This window comes from Leptodactylus fuscus, chromosome 3, assembly GCF_031893055.1.
Source record: "Leptodactylus fuscus isolate aLepFus1 chromosome 3, aLepFus1.hap2, whole genome shotgun sequence".
Lineage (NCBI taxonomy): Eukaryota > Metazoa > Chordata > Amphibia > Anura > Leptodactylidae > Leptodactylus > Leptodactylus fuscus.
The window spans coordinates 136,340,007-136,357,221 of NC_134267.1; the positions used below are offsets into that span (position 1 = coordinate 136,340,007).

Genomic DNA, 17,215 nt, shown 5'->3' on the forward strand with positions numbered 1-17,215 from the left:
GCGGGCCCTTAGTTCCGCGCTTTGCACAAATGTCCACTTGACCACCGACGCGTGGACAAGTGCATGCGGACAGGGACGCTACATTTCACTGACGGCACACTGGGTGAATGTAGTTGAGGCTGGGACTGCTTCCCAAACTGGCCCGGTGTACCTCGTCTCCCCGCCTAACATTCCTGGCAGGGACACGAGAAGAACACCCCCCTCCTCCTCTCTCAGGATCTTGTTTTGTTGAACTCTTTTTTGCCATCAGTCAAGATGGAGTTTTTTGTGTTTCCTGCCTGTGACTTACCCTGATTTCCTGATTCTTCATTATTTAGCATGTGTATTCTGATTACCCAGTTGCCTGAGTATTGTTTTCAGAAGCCTGTCTTCTGCAAGGACCTCAAGCTCAAACTGACTGTTCCAAGTTGGTGAATTACCTGCAAGTTGATTGCTACCTAGAACCACTACCCCCAGCAAGTCCTCCTGCTACCTAAGACTTGCTATCCACCCGGTCCACAGGAGCCGTGGAACTACTGACCCCAGCAAGTCCTCCTGCTACTAAGACTTTGCTATCCACCTGGTCTAAAGGAGCCGTGGAACTGCTGATCCCAGCAAGCCCTCCTGCTACAAGGACTTTGCTACCCACCCGGTCCAAAGGAGCCGTGGAACTACAGCCTCCAGCAAGCCCTCCTGCTGAGTATAGGACCACTGCTTCCGGCCAAGCCTCCCTGCCTTCCACAGAACGGACTGTAAGTCTATTTGTATATTACTATTGCTAGACTCACTGTTCCCAGCCATTGGTCTCTAGAAAATAGAAAGGGTATTGTGACATCCTCCTCCTCTACCGCCTCCTCCTCCTCTACCGCCTCCTCCTCCGCCACCGCCTCCTCCTCCGCCACCGCCTCCTCCTCCGCTGTTAGATTGACCCCAGCTACGAGTTGGAAACGTTGCAGCACTGGAGTTGGTAGACGTCAGCAGGCTGTGCTGAAGCTGATCAGCTTGGGGGACAGACAGCACACTGCCTCCGAGGTGAGGGATGCCCTCCTCGATGAGACGGCAATATGGTTTGAGCCGCTGCACCTGGGCCCAGGCATGGTCGTTTGTGATAACGGCCGGAACCTGGTAGCAGCTCTGGAGCTTGCCGGACTCCAACATGTTCCATGCCTGGCCCACGTCTTCAACCTAGTGGTGCAACGTTTCCTAAAGAGCTACCCCAATGTTCCAGAGCTACTGGTGAAAGTGCGGCGCATGTGCCCCCACTTTCGCAAGTCGACAGAAGCCGCTGCTAGCTTAAAATCTCTCCAGCAACGCCTGCATGTGCCACAACACCGGCTTTTGTGCGACGTCCCCACACGCTGGAACTCAACGTTTCAGATGTTGAATAGAGTGGTTGAGCAGCAGAGACCTTTGATGGAATACCAGCTACAAAACCCTAGGGTGCCACAAAGTCAGCTGCCTCAGTTTCACATCCATGAGTGGCCATGGATGAGAGACCTTTGTGACATCCTACGGGTCTTTGAGGAGTCCACAAGGAGGGTGAGCCCTGAGGATGCGATGGTGAGCCTTACAATCCCGCTCTTGTGTGTTCTGAGAGAATCCCTGATTGACATCAGGGATAACTCAGATCACACAGAGGAGTTAGGGATAGCATCCGATCCGTTACAGCTGGAGAGTAGGTCCACACATCTGTCCGCTTCACTGCGTTTAATGGAGGAGGAGGAGGAGGAGGAGGAAGAAGAGTTGTCCGATGATGTGATGGTGATACAGGAGGCTTCCGGGCAACTTCGAATCGTCCCATTGTTGCAGCGCGGATGGGTAGACATGGAGGATGAGGAGGAAATGGAGATTGAACTTTCCGGTGGGGCCAGAGGAGTCATGCCAACTAACACTGTGGCAGACATGGCTGAGTTCATGTTGGGGTGCTTTACAACCGACAAGCGTATTGTCAAAATCATGGAGGACAACCAGTACTGGATCTTTGCTATCCTTGACCCCCGGTATAAAAACAACATCTCGTCTTTTATTCCGGTAGAGGGGAGGGCCAATCGCATCAATGCTTGCCACAGGCAATTGGTGCAGAATATGATGGAGATGTTTCCAGCATGTGACGTTGGAGGCAGGGAGGGCAGTTCCTCCAGTAGGCAACCAAGTTCTCACCGGTCCACACAAACGAGGGGCACACTGTCTAAGGTCTGGGACACCTTGATGGCACCCCCTCGCCAAAGTGCCGCCACGGAGGGTCCTAGTATCACCAGGCGTGAGAAGTATAGGCGCATGTTGCGGGAATACCTTTCTGACCACAGCCCTGTCCTCTCCGACCCCTCTGCGCCCTACACGTATTGGGTGTCGAAGTTGGACCTGTGGCTTGAACTTGCCCTATATGCCTTGGAGGTGCTGTCCTGTCCTGCCGCCAGCGTCCTATCTGAGAGGGTGTTCAGTGCAGCCGGTGGCATCATCACTGACAAGCGCACCCGTCTGTCAGCTGAGAGTGCCGACCGGCTCACTTTGATAAAAATGAATCACCACTGGATAGAGCCTTCATTTTTGTGCCCACCTGTGTAAAGCACCCCAACATGAAACTCCATGTCTGTACTCAACCTCTCCAATTCCTCCGCATCCTCATACTCATCCACCATAAGCGTTGCACAATTCTGCTAATACTAGGCTCCCTCCACCCTGATTTCCCCCAACTCTGCTGGTTAGAGGCTCCCTCCACCCTGCTTTCCCCCAACTCTGCTGGTTAGAGGCTCCCTCCACCCTGCTTTCCCACAACTCTGCTGGTTAGAGGCTCCCTCCACCCTGATTTCCACCAACTCTGCTGGTTAGAGGCTCCCTCCACCCTGCTTTCCCACAACTCTGCTGGTTAGAGGCTCCCTCCACCCTGATTTCCACCAACTCTGCTGTTTAGAGGCTCCCTCCACCATGAATTGGTCCAAACTGGGCTGTTTAGAGGCTCCCTCCACCATGAATTGGTCCAAACTGGGGTTTTTAGAGGCTCCCTCCACCATGAATTGGTCCAAACTGGGGTTTTTAGAGGCTCCCTCCACCATGAATTGGTCCAAACTGGGGTTTTTAGAGGCTCCCTCCACCATGAATTGGTCCAAACTGGGCTGGTTAGAGGCTCCCTCCACCATGAATTTGCCCAAACTGGGCTGTTTAGAGGCTCCCTCCACCATGAATTTGCCCAAACTGGGCTGTTTAGAGGCTCCGTCCACCATGAATTTGCCCAAACTGGGCTGTTTAGAGGCTCCCTCCACCATGAATTGGTCCAAACTGGGGTTTTTAGAGGCTCCCTCCACCATGAATTGGTCCAAACTGGGCTTTTTAGAGGCTCCCTCCACCATGAATTGGTCCAAACTGGGGTTTTTAGAGGCTCCCTCCACCATGAATTGGTCCAAACTGGACTGGTTAGAGGCTCCCTCCACCATGAATTTGCCCAAACTGGGCTGTTTAGAGGCTCCCTCCACCATGAATTTGCCCAAACTGGGCTGTTTAGAGGCTCCCTCCACCATGAATTGGTCCAAACTGAGGTTTTTAGAGGCTCCCTCCACCATGAATTGGTCCAAACTGGGGTTTTTAGAGGCTCCCTCCACCATGAATTTGCCCAAACTGGGCTGTTTAGAGGCTCCCTCCACCATGAATTGGTCCAAACTGGGGTTTTTAGAGGCTCCCTCCACCATGAATTTGCCCAAACTGGGCTGTTTAGAGGCTCCCTCCACCATGAATTTGCCCAAACTGGGCTGTTTAGAGGCTCCCTCCACCATGAATTGGTCCAAACTCGGGTTTTTAGAGGCTCCCTCCACCATGAATTGGTCCAAACTGGGGGTTTTTAGAGGCTCCCTCCACCATGAATTTGCCCAAACTGGGCTAGTTAGAGGCTCCCTCCATCATGAATTGGTCCAAACTGGGGTTTTTAGAGGCTCCCTCCACCATGAATTGGTCCAAACTGGGGTTTTTAGAGGCTCCCTCCACCATGAATTGGTCCAAACTGGGGTTTTTAGAGGCTCCCTCCACCATGAATTTGCCCCAACTCTGCTGGTTAGAGGCTCAATCCACCCTGATTTTCAAAACAAATGTTGGTGCCAACCTCAACTTACTACAAGGGCCAAATTCACTGCTGGTGACAAGCTCTCCTCACTGCAAGTGCCAAATACACATGTTTCAAGGTGTTTTCCTACTGTCAGAGAGGTGGTATTGAGTGTGTAAAGTGTGTAGTTGTTAGGCTGTGATGTTGGGGTAATAGAGGGTCTTTGGTGTGTTAGATGCCCCCAGACATGCTTCCCCTGCTGTCCCAGTGTCATTCCAGAGGTGTTGGCATCATTTCCTGGGGTGTCATAGTGGACTTGGTGACCCTCCAGACACGGATTTGGGTTTCCCCCTTAACGAGTATCTGTTCCCCATAGACTATAATGGGGTTCGAAACCCGTTCGAACACACGAACATTGAGCGGCTGTTCAAATCGAATTTCGAACCTCGAACATTTTAGTGTTCGCTCATCTCTAGTAGGGTCCATTCACACGGAGTAACGTGCTGCGTGATGTGGCACGTATACAGCGTGTGAGACTTTGTGCGCCGTAAAAGCTCAAATTGATTTCAGCAAAATCACGGCCGCAAAATAACGCAGCGTATAAGATCCAGGCTCCCATTGAAATCAATGGGAGCTTTTACGGCGTGCAAAGTCTCACACGCTGTATACGTGCCACATCACGCTACACGTTACTCCGTGTGAATGGACCCGTATTTTGCAAAAATACATGTGCATTTACTCCGTGTGAAGGCTCCCGAAAACTGTAAAATTGCAATGAAAAATGCTGCAGAAAAAAAACACGAAATGCATTTCTGACGTTTTTTGGGTTTTTTTTTGCTGCGCTTTGCTATGTGGGGCCATGGTCTAAAAGGGCATTTCTCACCATATCTTTAAATGTGTCTCGGTTGTAATTGTTTCTTGGAGTGTTTATTGACAAGTATGATCACTATCATTTGTCTTCTAAATTTTACAATCTCTTGAAGTCTCAAGTCTTTATATTATGATTAGAATAGCTTAGTAGAATGTTTAACCTTAACTAGTAATTTATTTCATTTTACACTTAATTTACAAGTAGAGATGAGCGAGTAGTATTCGATCGAGTAGGTATTCGATCGAATACTACGGTATTCAAAATACTCGTACTCGATCGAGTATCACTCGCTATTCGAATGGAAAAGTTCGATGCAGAACCAGCATTGATTGGCCGAATGCTATACAGTCGGCCAATAAACACTGGTTCTTCTCCTACCTTTAGAAGTCTCCTCCCTGCAACTTCCCCGCAGTGTCTTCCAGCTCGGAATTCACTCTGCCAGGCATCGGGGCTGGGCAGAGCCAACTGCGCATGTCCATGCTACAAGAAAATGGCCGCATTGACTGTAAGCGGCCATTTTCTTGTAGTGCTGGCATGTGCAGTCGGCTCTTCCCAGGCCTGATGCCTGGCAGAGTGAATTCAGAGCCGGAAGATGCCGCGGGGACGCTGCACGGAGAAGACTTCTCGGAGGATCCAGCCCGACCCTCACTCATGGACTTGGTAAGTGTAATTTGATCAAACGTTGCCTACCCCTGAAATGAGTATTTCCCCCATAGACTATAATAGGATTCAATATTCGATTTGAGAAGTCGAATATAGAGCAGCTACTTGAAACGAATATCGAATATCGAACATTTTACTGTTCGCTCATCTCTATTTACAAGAAGACAGCTATTGTATCATTATTTTGTTTACTCACCCAAAGTTTCCTTCATTTACAAAGTTAAGTAATTCTGGCTCAACAAGACAGGTATGGGATGTACATCTCCAATGATTCTCCAGACAATAACTGCAAGATAAGAGAAGAGGAACAACATGAATAATGAAGACAATACAAGCCTAAGCAGAGCAGGGATTCACAAATTTTGGTGTGTCAAAAACATAATAAATATCGCCCTGTTGCAGTACCTGACTGTTATCATTATATGATCAATAGGCTATTGGTACTTGTCCATCTCTAATTTACTTTCATCAGTACCAAGATTAGATGATGTGCCTGACGTGCATTAACTTTCATTAGCACCAACACTGCTTGAAGTGCCTGACGTGCAGATTTGATTTCAGCATGTTAGGCATAAAAAACAGTTACAGTTGAGCTTGGGATTGTTTATGTAAAATAGAGGACTTTGACCAGTAGGGAACAATATGACTTATATAAAAGCTATCATGAGGGAATTGTGGCTTACATAAGGGACATTTGTGGGTTACATGGTGGCATTGTGATTGGCATGTCAACAGTGCACTTTGGCTGAACCAGTCTTCTCCTTACATACAAATAAGCATTAAAAAATTATCAACACAACAATGTCTATAGACAATGGGAGGAAACATGTAGAGACAAAAGGCAACACTTTGATATAAAAATTATACTTTGAGGTAGCCGATTTTGAAATCATTTGGCCCCTCACATTGAAGTCTGGAGCATTTGTACACTGCCTGTGTCTCTTGGTATTTGTTTTACCAATGCTGAGGGCTCAGGCTTTATTACATTGACCTCACAATGTCCATTGTTTTTTTCTGGACACTATTAGATTTTGTTTGGGGTAATGGGATTAACCCACTGTGGTCTCCATTTCTATAGCCCCACACAAGAGCAGTTAATTATTTGGCTGGCTGGTATCACCTACAGCATATGTCTAAGATCTGTCATCTGAGGTTATAGCTAATAACATTTTAAACACACTTTTGCTCTATAAAATTATATTTTGAGCATTGTTATATACTGTATACCTCACAGTTGATGTGATTTTTTTTGGGTTGCACATAGTTAACTCTGATATGGTGAGAGATAGTCTCGCTGATATCCTATGGACTAGTTTTATTCAGGGTTCCTAGTGTTGCAGCCATGGTTTAGACTTATCCCTGCATTTAGGATAGGCCTATAATTAATCACAATTCACACATTGGGAGGTATATTTTTTATTTCATTATACATATTTATACCCTGGGTTTTTCATTTTAATGTATATCAATAAAGAATTAGTTTGAAATTGTTGCCATTTCAGTTGGAATTAGTGTTGGAATATTGCTCCCTTTGAACTATTGTCAATGAGTTCTTGGTGAGCAGATTTTGTTATTATCAGTTTCAGGTGCCATGTCGAATTTTCAAAGTCCTTGAGGTGCCAAAAGAGCAGAAAATGACCCCATTTTGGAAACTAGACAAATAAAATGTCACTTTAGCCATACTATTTTCATAGTCACAAAGTGTTAAAGGATAAAAAGCAACTAACATTTTTCTCCTCAATACAGCAAGTAAGCTACTGTCCACACAGGGCTCGGGATGGAAAGAGCCCAAATTGGAATTTTGGAGAGTAGATATTATTGGATTAGTTTTCAGGTACCATATCCCATATGCAGAGCCCCGAGGTGCCTGATTAGCAAAACACCCTACACGCGGTCCGAATCCTTTGCTTGGAAATATGGCAGAGCTCAGAAATGAAGAAGCACAATGAGTATTTGAGACCTAATTTGAATACACTGAATTTACACTGCATTGCCAAGCAATTGCAGAGAGTCTGAGGAAAAAAAAAAAAAAAAAAATGCACTCCCTATTTTTTAAACTACTTATCTCAAAGAATTTCTCATGGTGTATAGTGGTAATTTTGAAGCCAAAAATCCCAAAAATTATTTGCAAGTGAAAATAGAAATATGTTGTGCCCACATGTAGTCATAAAACCTTTAAGCAAGTTATCCTGGTTACAAAAAAAATTGTACATGTTGGTGTTAACTGCTGTTTGGGGACACAGCAGGTCTCAGAAGGAAAGGAGCGCTGAACTGGAAATATTTCACTGTCTGAGGTGTGCTAACAGTAAAGGAAATAGGTAAAAAACAAATGAATGAGGATCAATATTGCCCAATGACACCATAAATAGTTTTTATGGTTTAGAATATTTAACCATAATTTCCATAGTTTACAACTTAGGCTTAGTTCATATCCGCGCTGGAGTTTCCATAGGAACTCTGTTGCAGTGTCTGCTTGAAACGGTGGGCGAAAAAAGTCCTTCACTCTACAACGCTCCCAGAAGTCTAAAGGGAGTAAATATCACTAGCTGTGTTACCCCTTTTGTGTGCTAGTCGTGCGTGTTGTGGGTATATTGGTGACTCTACCATTAATTGGTAAGTGGTGACATTTCTGTGTGTAGATGTGAGTTTGGGAAGAATATGCAAATCTGACTTCCATGATGTAATTAGGATGCCAGTGCCTCAAGTATGCACACCAATAGAGGGCGCTGACTGAGAATGTTTAAGTCTGTCTTCCATGATGTAATTAGGAAGACAGAGTCTCAGTCAAGACATCCAATAGAGGGCGCTCCTTTTAACATCATGCTGACCTTCTCAGAGGCCTTTATTTGCAATGATGTCGGAATTATACCAGATACAGTCTCAACCAGTCTATACCAGATACAATCTCATAGATGTGAGATTGTAAGGTTTGAGTGCACACAGGGTTTTTTGGTCCGGAAACTGAGGCAGAGGCCACCTCAGTTTCTGTACCAAAAAACGGGTAGCTGCGACTGAATGCCAGTGCAGTGCACCAGCATCCAGTCGCATACTCCGCTCTGGATTAGGCCAAATAAATGGATCTAGGAGGGAGTGTCTTCAGGTGGATTCACAAGGCGAATCAGCCTGAAGAATGAGCATGTCCGTTGTTTTTTCTGGGAGCCGTTTGTTCCGGCTCCCGGAAAAAAGATCTGACCGACTCCCATTGACTTCAATGGAGCCGTCTTTTTGATCAGGATTTTGAGGCGAATTTGGCCTCAAAATCCTGACTAAAAACTCTGTGTGAACTCAAACCTAAGGGTTGCTCCACTCCTGTTTAGCCTATTGTGACAGGTAAGCTGGACGGGAATGTGGAAGTGGAGTATCCCTTTTTATGATCTTGTGTATGTGGTGAGTAAAGTGTATGGATACCCCACAGAATTGATATGCAGTAGGCAGATATATCTGGCATGAGACCCCAGTTTCTGAAAGTGGGCAGTTAAATTCAGCTGACTTTGGCTCATTTCTGAAATGGCCAGAACTTTTATTACTAAATTTAAGAGGGATTTAATTTATTTTTTATTTTATAAATTATATTTATATATATTTGAGAAACATTTTATATGTTGACTGCTAACTAATTCACAAGGTTTCATAAGAAGTCATAGCTGTTTTTTAAAACTGAATTAAAATTGATGTACAATATGACTTTATTCATTTTTCAATAGGATTAGACCAATAGAAATTGGCAATTAGTGTAGGCAAACTACTTGAAGCATTCTTCAGCATATTCCCAAGATGCCAAGTATTTACTTGGCCACATGTAATATATTGTATACATGGTATAAGGGGCAAGCAAAGCTGACCTTTTGCTATGTATATATTACAATAATGAATTTTGGGCCTCTAGTTCCCTAAGCCAATTACTGCTGCGCTATCCATGTAATAGAGCTGTGCAATCTATTCAACTCAATAACATCAAGGTTTTCCATGGATTCATGGAGAATGCATGATAATACCATGTGTTCGATAACTATATTTACAATCCACCATTTACACATTCAGAAGTTTTCTAAATTTGTTACATACTATATTTTTGCATGTATGAAAACTTCAAAATAACCTGAGGAATTTATATGGCGCCATTTGTTCAGGTCATATAGGAAATATAATGAATTGATTTTGTAGCATATGAATATTCATAGAGACTGTTGTGTAATCTGCCTCAAGGCTTATGCCAATGGCAAGGTTGTATACATAGTCCATTACTATGCTGCATTGAAAGGTGACTTTGTACAGAATTCTAGTCTCCTCTTGGAGTAATGCAGTATCTAATGGGGCATGTCAGGATCTCCTGAGTGCTCTTGGATAAGATTTGAGACACAGAAGTATAAGTATGAACCCTTAGACTACAGTATTTGCACTACATTACAGATCAGTACTATAGAGATCCAAAATACAGCTCTGATAAATCTAGAATTATTGCTGCACATTTTACTAAGAGCTATATATAAGATATCTCTCTACTTTAAATCAAGGATGCTAGTGGATTGCCAGTCTCAGACACTGTATCTGATTCTACATTTTAGCAAAGGAACGGAATAATTAAAAGTAGAGACTTGCTAAGGCACATAGAGACATGGACCATTTCTTTTGTGGTTCAATTGCTGCTTAAGGACGCAGGTTAACAAATTAGAAGCATGCATCTCCCGAAGGGAAAGACAAGAGGAGATACTTCTGAACAAGATTTTGTTCTGTGGGTTGACAATGTCTGTTATATAGAGATAAACGAATGAAAAAGGAATTATATGGTGACAAATGTCTATCAGTAATATGTAGTAGGGGTGTCAAAGCCTCAAACTATAAGTGAATGGCATCACATACAATACAAATAAACAAGTGCTGTGTTAAACAGACATATTGTAACCATCAGGTAACACTGTGGCCACCCCATACATATAAATAATAGACTATAGGCAAGATTATAGGCAATAAAAACACATTCCTACGCGTTTTGCCTACAATCGGCTTCATCAGCAGGTGACAAGGTGTCCAGGTTACCATCTGCCCTTCTGTATGTTCATTTTAACAGGATTATACATTTGTCATTAAAACTTATTTTATGGGTTTTTTTCTATCTAATAAATACTATTTCACAGGTATATATGTTTGTGGTTATATCTGTTGCATGACCACAAATTTTTTGAAATTGGGTTAAGTTGAAATACCAGATGGCTGTTTACAACCTGTCTACTATATGTTTCTGCTGACAATTCTCAGATGCCCATTAAATATTTTTGAGCAGAATTTTATTTTAACAAAATAGGAGGAAAACAAGGGTATGTTTGACTAGTAATGTTATGTATAAATGGTTCTAATACTCCCTAGGTAGCATCCACCAAAAGGGATCACTATTTTCTTGTATTGCACTCGTTTTGTAAGGGAATTGCAATAGGAGCAATTCCTCAGTAGCTGCTGGTGAACCCTAGGATGAGGGGCACAATAGACAGTGAGCCCTAAGCTGAATTCCCCCCACTGTCCCTTGCTGCTTGCCGGTCTTATCCTAAGCTATAGATGGCAACTAGTTGACGGGCCCTTCCTATATACGTGACAACACAGAACGAAGACAAGACAACAACAAAGGGAGGTCAGCTAGCCAAGGGTACAGTAACTGTTGAGCAACACAGTACAGAATCAAAATCCAAGAGAGTAGTCAAAGGGTAAACCAGAGGTCACTTAACAGTATGGGTATTTTAAACTACACTTCAGAGTAGGCAAAAATATTAGTTAAAACTCAACTTTTATTAGTTATAATTAAAACCACATATATATAACACAATAACCTATAACTCTGAGGTTTATTCAGTCTAGTATTTTCAGTATCAGATTTTTCCTAGACACCTCAGAAGTTACTAGAAAAAGCATCTATTCCTAGGTGCAAATCCACCTGGTCTAGTGTGATAAGAAACACTCCTTTTCAATCTAGTGTCTATATAATGCATGAGTGTTATACACAGGGCAATTAGGAAATATGGTTAGATCCCTAGAGTAACATAGTAATACGGGGATTAGGTTTGACTGAGTCCATATGAAGACTGTCCGCTATATCAGAACACGTCTACTTTACAGCCATTCACCCTTTAGTCACATAACATGTTCCATGTTAGATCCAGACCCATTATACCATTTGCCCCATTAAGATGGAAATCATCAAGAGTGGTGTATTTTGTAGCTGTTGTGATTATTTCATGAATAATAAAGATTGATATGCAGCTACTTAGTTACTCTGTTTCTTTAAAACACTCAGGCCATTATTTAAACAAGACACCAATGAGGGGTTCAATAGAGACAAAAATATAACCTATGTATCCCTATTCAAGTAGTGACGAGTAGGGCTAGAAGGTTCAAAGGATATCGTATCCATGGCTACAATTATATTGGCCTATTTTGATACACTTCCCCACCCACTCAAAACAAAACCGCTGTATCCTTTTCAAGGCTGCAGAGCATTCCTTAGCTGGCAGGGTTTACAATCTCTTAATCTTCCCCTAGTGTGCTTGGACCTGCTCTGCCTATATTTGGATATATCTAGTCTCTCTACGCGTTTCCCCCGGCTAGTTCCCTACACCGGGTTCATCAGGAGAGTAAAGTAGCGTCAGAATATGACATTCGCGGCCCCCCACGATGATTGCGGTAAAAACCACAGTTCTCTGCGCCCTGATGGTGGACGCCGATACTTGGGTTGAAGACAGCGAGCGCTTCAAAGAAGAAGTATATATATGCATTCCACGCCCCTGCCGGCAACCAATCCACGAGTAGTCCAGCGGAGGCTCGGTGGCAGGACCACGCCCCCGGATTTTGATTGGATGACCACTCGGGAGTGGTTTCCCGAGTGGTCATCCAATCAAAATCCGGGGGCGTGGTCCTGCCGCCGAGCCTCCGCTGGACTACTCGTGGATTGGTTGCCGGCAGGGGCGTGGAATGCATATATATATACTTCTTCTTTGAAGCACTCGCTGTCTTCAACACAAGTATTGGCGTCCACCATCAGGGCGCAGAGAACTGTGGTTTTTACCGCAATCATCGTGGGGGGCCGCGAATGTCATATTCTGACGCTACTTTACTCTCCTGATGAACCCGGTGTAGGGAACTAGCCGGGGGAAACGCGTAGAGAGACTAGATATATCCAAATATAGGCAGAGCAGGTCCAAGCACACTAGGGGAAGATTAAGAGATTGTAAACCCTGCCAGCTAAGGAATGCTCTGCAGCCTTGAAAAGGATACAGCGGTTTTGTTTTGAGTGGGTGGGGAAGTGTATCAAAATAGGCCAATATAATTGTAGCCACGGATACGATATCCTTTGAACCTTCTAGCCCTACTCGTCACTACTTGAATAGGGATAAATAGGTTATATTTTTATCTCTATTGAACCCCTCATTGGTGTCTTGTTTAAATAATGGCCTGAGTGTTTTAAAGAAACAGAGTAACTAAGTAGCTGCATATCAATCTTTATTATTCATGAAATAATCACAACAGCTACAAAATACACCACTCTTGATGATTTCCATCTTAATGGGGCAAATGGTATAATGGGTCTGGATCTAACATGGAACATGTTATGTGACTAAAGGGTGAATGGCTGTAAAGTAGACGTGTTCTGATATAGCGGACAGTCTTCATATGGACTCAGTCAAACCTAATCCCCGTATTACTATGTTACTCTAGGGATCTAACCATATTTCCTAATTGCCCTGTGTATAACACTCATGCATTATATAGACACTAGATTGAAAAGGAGTGTTTCTTATCACACTAGACCAGGTGGATTTGCACCTAGGAATAGATGCTTTTTCTAGTAACTTCTGAGGTGTCTAGGAAAAATCTGATACTGAAAATACTAGACTGAATAAACCTCAGAGTTATAGGTTATTGTGTTATATATATGTGGTTTTAATTATAACTAATAAAAGTTGAGTTTTAACTAATATTTAAACCAGAGGTCAGCAATACAATAGTAGCAGAAGAGAAGCTTAGCAGAGACAAGTCACAATAGCCAGCAAGTCTATGAGGCCTTATCTCCAGTATATAGGAAGCCCAAGACCCGCCCTAGGCTTGATTAAAAGAAAGGCTGTCAATCACACAGGGAAAGCTAGAATTAATTATTTGATAGACCTAGGAAACAAGGTGAAGGAGATCAGTGTGGTGTAAATTCTATTACAGAGATAGAGCAGTGTTCACACAGTGGAACGAAAAACACTAAACAAGGAATCAAGCTGAACTCGCCTCCTGCGCCTCAGCATGCGAGCAGAGGGTGTTGCAGAGATCCAAACAGACATGATTACAATGGGGTGGGGGGCATTAACAGGGGATAGGAAGGATGGGAAGCTTGAGTATGCAGACAAGTTGTAAACAAGTCTTTATGGTGGTCTGGGAAGGAAAGAGAAATGTAAATGCTACTAAAATGTACAGAAGGGACAGAGCCAACAGGTATGAGAATTTGGGCAGCCCAAGCTGAGCTTTTGCAGAACCTGTAAGCCTTTATTTGTTCCCCTAGAAGAGTCGTAAATAGAGATGAGCGAACAGTAAAATATTCGATATTCGAATATCGAACCCTATTATAATCTATGGGAAAAAATGCTTCGTTTCAGGGGAACCCACCATTCGACTCAGGAGGGTCACCAAGTCCACTATGACACCTCAGGAAATGATGACAACACCTCTGGAATGCAACTGGGACAGCAGGGGAAGCATGCCTGGGGACATCTAACAAGCCCAAGTCACAGTTTTACCCCACCATCACAGCCTATCAACTACACACTTTCCACACTAAAAAAAAAAAAAAAAACACTATTAAAGTGGGGAAGTACCTGGAAACCTTCTTTCTTCCCCAATTGGATGGACAGAAACCCAAATTTTAAGCTAAAGAAACATTACCAAGCACCCCTTTAAATCACGTTGCCCATTACAACCACAGATGGCATAGGCAATGGGAAATCCAACAGTACCCACCCTGAACTGTCATTGTGGATGTTTGTGTGTGTGTGTGATGTGGTAAGACCTTCCAATAAGCCCATAAACTGAGCTACCAGCAGAGTTTTAGGCCCTTTAACTTAGTTCAGCCTTGCACCAGCAGAGTTTTTTGCCCAATGGGTTAGTTGAGCCTTGCACCAGCAGAGTGTTAGCCCCTTTAAAATTGTTAGCCCCTAAAACAGTGATTCCAGAACCATCACTCTCATTGTGTGGGATTGATGCAGTGGATTGGACTGAGGACCCAGACATTGACCTTGATTTTGATTGTGAAATTGATAACATTTTGGCATCAAGTCCTGGGGGTAACTTTTATTTAGAGGACCGCAAAGGTGGAGAATTGGCTGCAACCACTACTACCGGTAATGGTCCTTTTATATGGGACTCTACATTACCTCTACAGGGTTCTGATCAGGTGTTAATAGTCCAAACAACATGCTCTAGTACTATAGATGTAGATCAGAAACCACTTTCCCTTCCGACACCAGATTTAACCAAGCTTCACCATCATCATCCTGCTGAGATGGAGCCAGTAAAGGAAACCTTGCCTTCAAAGGTATGTTGTGGAGCTGCGACTGAGCCAAATCTAAACATAGAGTCCTTTGGAACTGAACAAAATTCACCAGCAGTGTCTTTGGCCCTTAGGGTGAGTTGAGCCTTGCACCAGCACGTGTCCTGTAACATCAGGCGGGCCCCAAGTTCTGCGCTTTGCACAAAGTTCCACTTGACCACCGACACGTGGACAAGTGCATGCGGCCAGGGATGCTACATCTCAATCATGGCACACTGGCTGAATGTAGTTGAGGCTGGGACCGGGTCGCAAACTTTGGCAGCCTGCCTTGTCTCCCCGCCCAATATTCCTGGCAGGAGTGCTGAAAAACCACCCTCCTCCTCTGCCGTTAAATTGACCCCAGCTACGAGCTGGAAACGCTGCAACACTGGCGTGGGGAGATGTCAGCAGGCCGAGCTGAAGCTCATCAGCTTGGGGGACAGACAGCACACTGCCTCCGAGGTCAGGGATGCCATCCTGGATGAGATGGCAATGTTTTTTGCCCTGCTGCAACTGGGCCCAGGCAGGTTGGCGTATGTGATAATGGCCAGAACCTGGTAGCAGATCTGGAGCTTGCCAGACTCAAACACAGTCCACACATGGCCCACGTTTTCAAATTATTGGTGCAACGGTTTCTAACAACTTACCCTAATTTACACAAGCTACTGGTTAAAGTGCGGTGCTTGTGCTCCCACTTTGGAAAGTCTACAGTACCTGGTGCTAGCCTCAATACACTCCAGCAACGCCTACATCTGCCTGGAGCACCGATTGTTCTGCAAATTCACCACACGTTGAAACCCTAGATACCATATGTTGAGCAGGGTGTGTGAGCAGCAGAGACCTTTGATGGAGTTCCATCTACAAAACCCAAGGGTTCATAAAAGTCAGCTCCCTCAGTTTCTGCACCATGAGTTTCCATGGGTGGCAGACTTATGTGAAATCCTATCCCATCCTTTCCACCAGACAAGAAACATTAGCATGCACTCATCACAATTCCTGATATGACAGCTGCATTAAGCAGGGTGCAGGGTACAACGCAGACCAGGCCCAAGCACCAGGAACAGGTGTTACAATGGCTAGTGGATAATGCTTCCAGCTGCTTTTCCACCAATCAGTCAGCCACTACCTGCAGTCATGTTCATACTCAAGAGTATGCCCCTCCTTCCTCCCAACATGCCCAATCTTACCCAATCTTATTAACTGAGTCATGCATGATGTTAAGGGAGCTGCCACTAGAGGGCAGCATACAGAGGCACTGTTCTCCTAATTACATCCTGGAGAATAGATTTGCATATTTTTTTACCCAGAATCCCTAGCGGAGCAGGAATGACTTGTAAGTCTCCATACGCCTATGTAGGCACACACTCTCCCTAATGTATATAATTATCCCCTGACCCCAATCTTATTAACAGAGTCATCCCACCCCTGCCCCCTCCCAAGATCTCTTTTTGGGTCCTTTTACTGTCTCCCCCTCTGTTGAACCACTTCCCGAATCCCAGGAGTTACCAGACGACTTTGTGTGTACTGATGCCCAAACACTGGAGCATCCACCATCACCTGGCGATTTTGTGATTGTGGACCCGCAACCAGCATTTTCCATCCTCAGTGGTGATGATGAGACACAGTTGCTATTAGAGCATGCTGTTGTCATGTGTGGTTTGCAGTAAGAGGAGAGTGAGCAATTGGAAGAGGAGTTGGTGGATGACGATGGCCACCAACCCTAAATGGACAGGGGTGATGTATAGCGGGGAAAGCAGTGTAGATGTGGAGGAAAGCTAAACAGGAAAAAAGGTGGCAACAGGCAGAGTCATGGACTGGGGTGATGTCTAGGGGTGAAAGCAGTGTAGATGTGGATGCAAGTGCAGCAGCAAAAAAGGTGGCTAGAGGCAGAGGCATGTCCAAAGGCAGCAAGGCCAAAGATTTTCCAAGTACTAGCCACTCGTGCAAAACTCGCCCATGTTGCCAGGCTAATTCCTTCAACAGGCTAACAACTGCCATCCGGTCCACACCCACCAGGGGCACACTCTCCAAGGTCTGGGACACGTTAATGGCACCCCCTGGCCAAACTACCGCCACTGAGGGGCCTAGTGTCACCAGGAGGGACAAGTATAGGCGCATG

General features: G+C 44.5%; 1 protein-coding gene across 1 annotated transcript in view; it reads right to left on the bottom strand.

Annotated features, from left to right (window-relative positions):
* The window catches only part of TINAG (tubulointerstitial nephritis antigen), a 100,113-nt gene that overhangs the window by 52,871 nt on the left and 30,027 nt on the right, over positions 1 to 17,215 (bottom strand). The window contains exon 3 of the mRNA XM_075269541.1: positions 5,740 to 5,829. Coding sequence (XP_075125642.1) covers positions 5,740 to 5,829 — 90 coding nt within the window. The remainder of the gene's footprint in view (positions 1 to 5,739; positions 5,830 to 17,215) is intronic.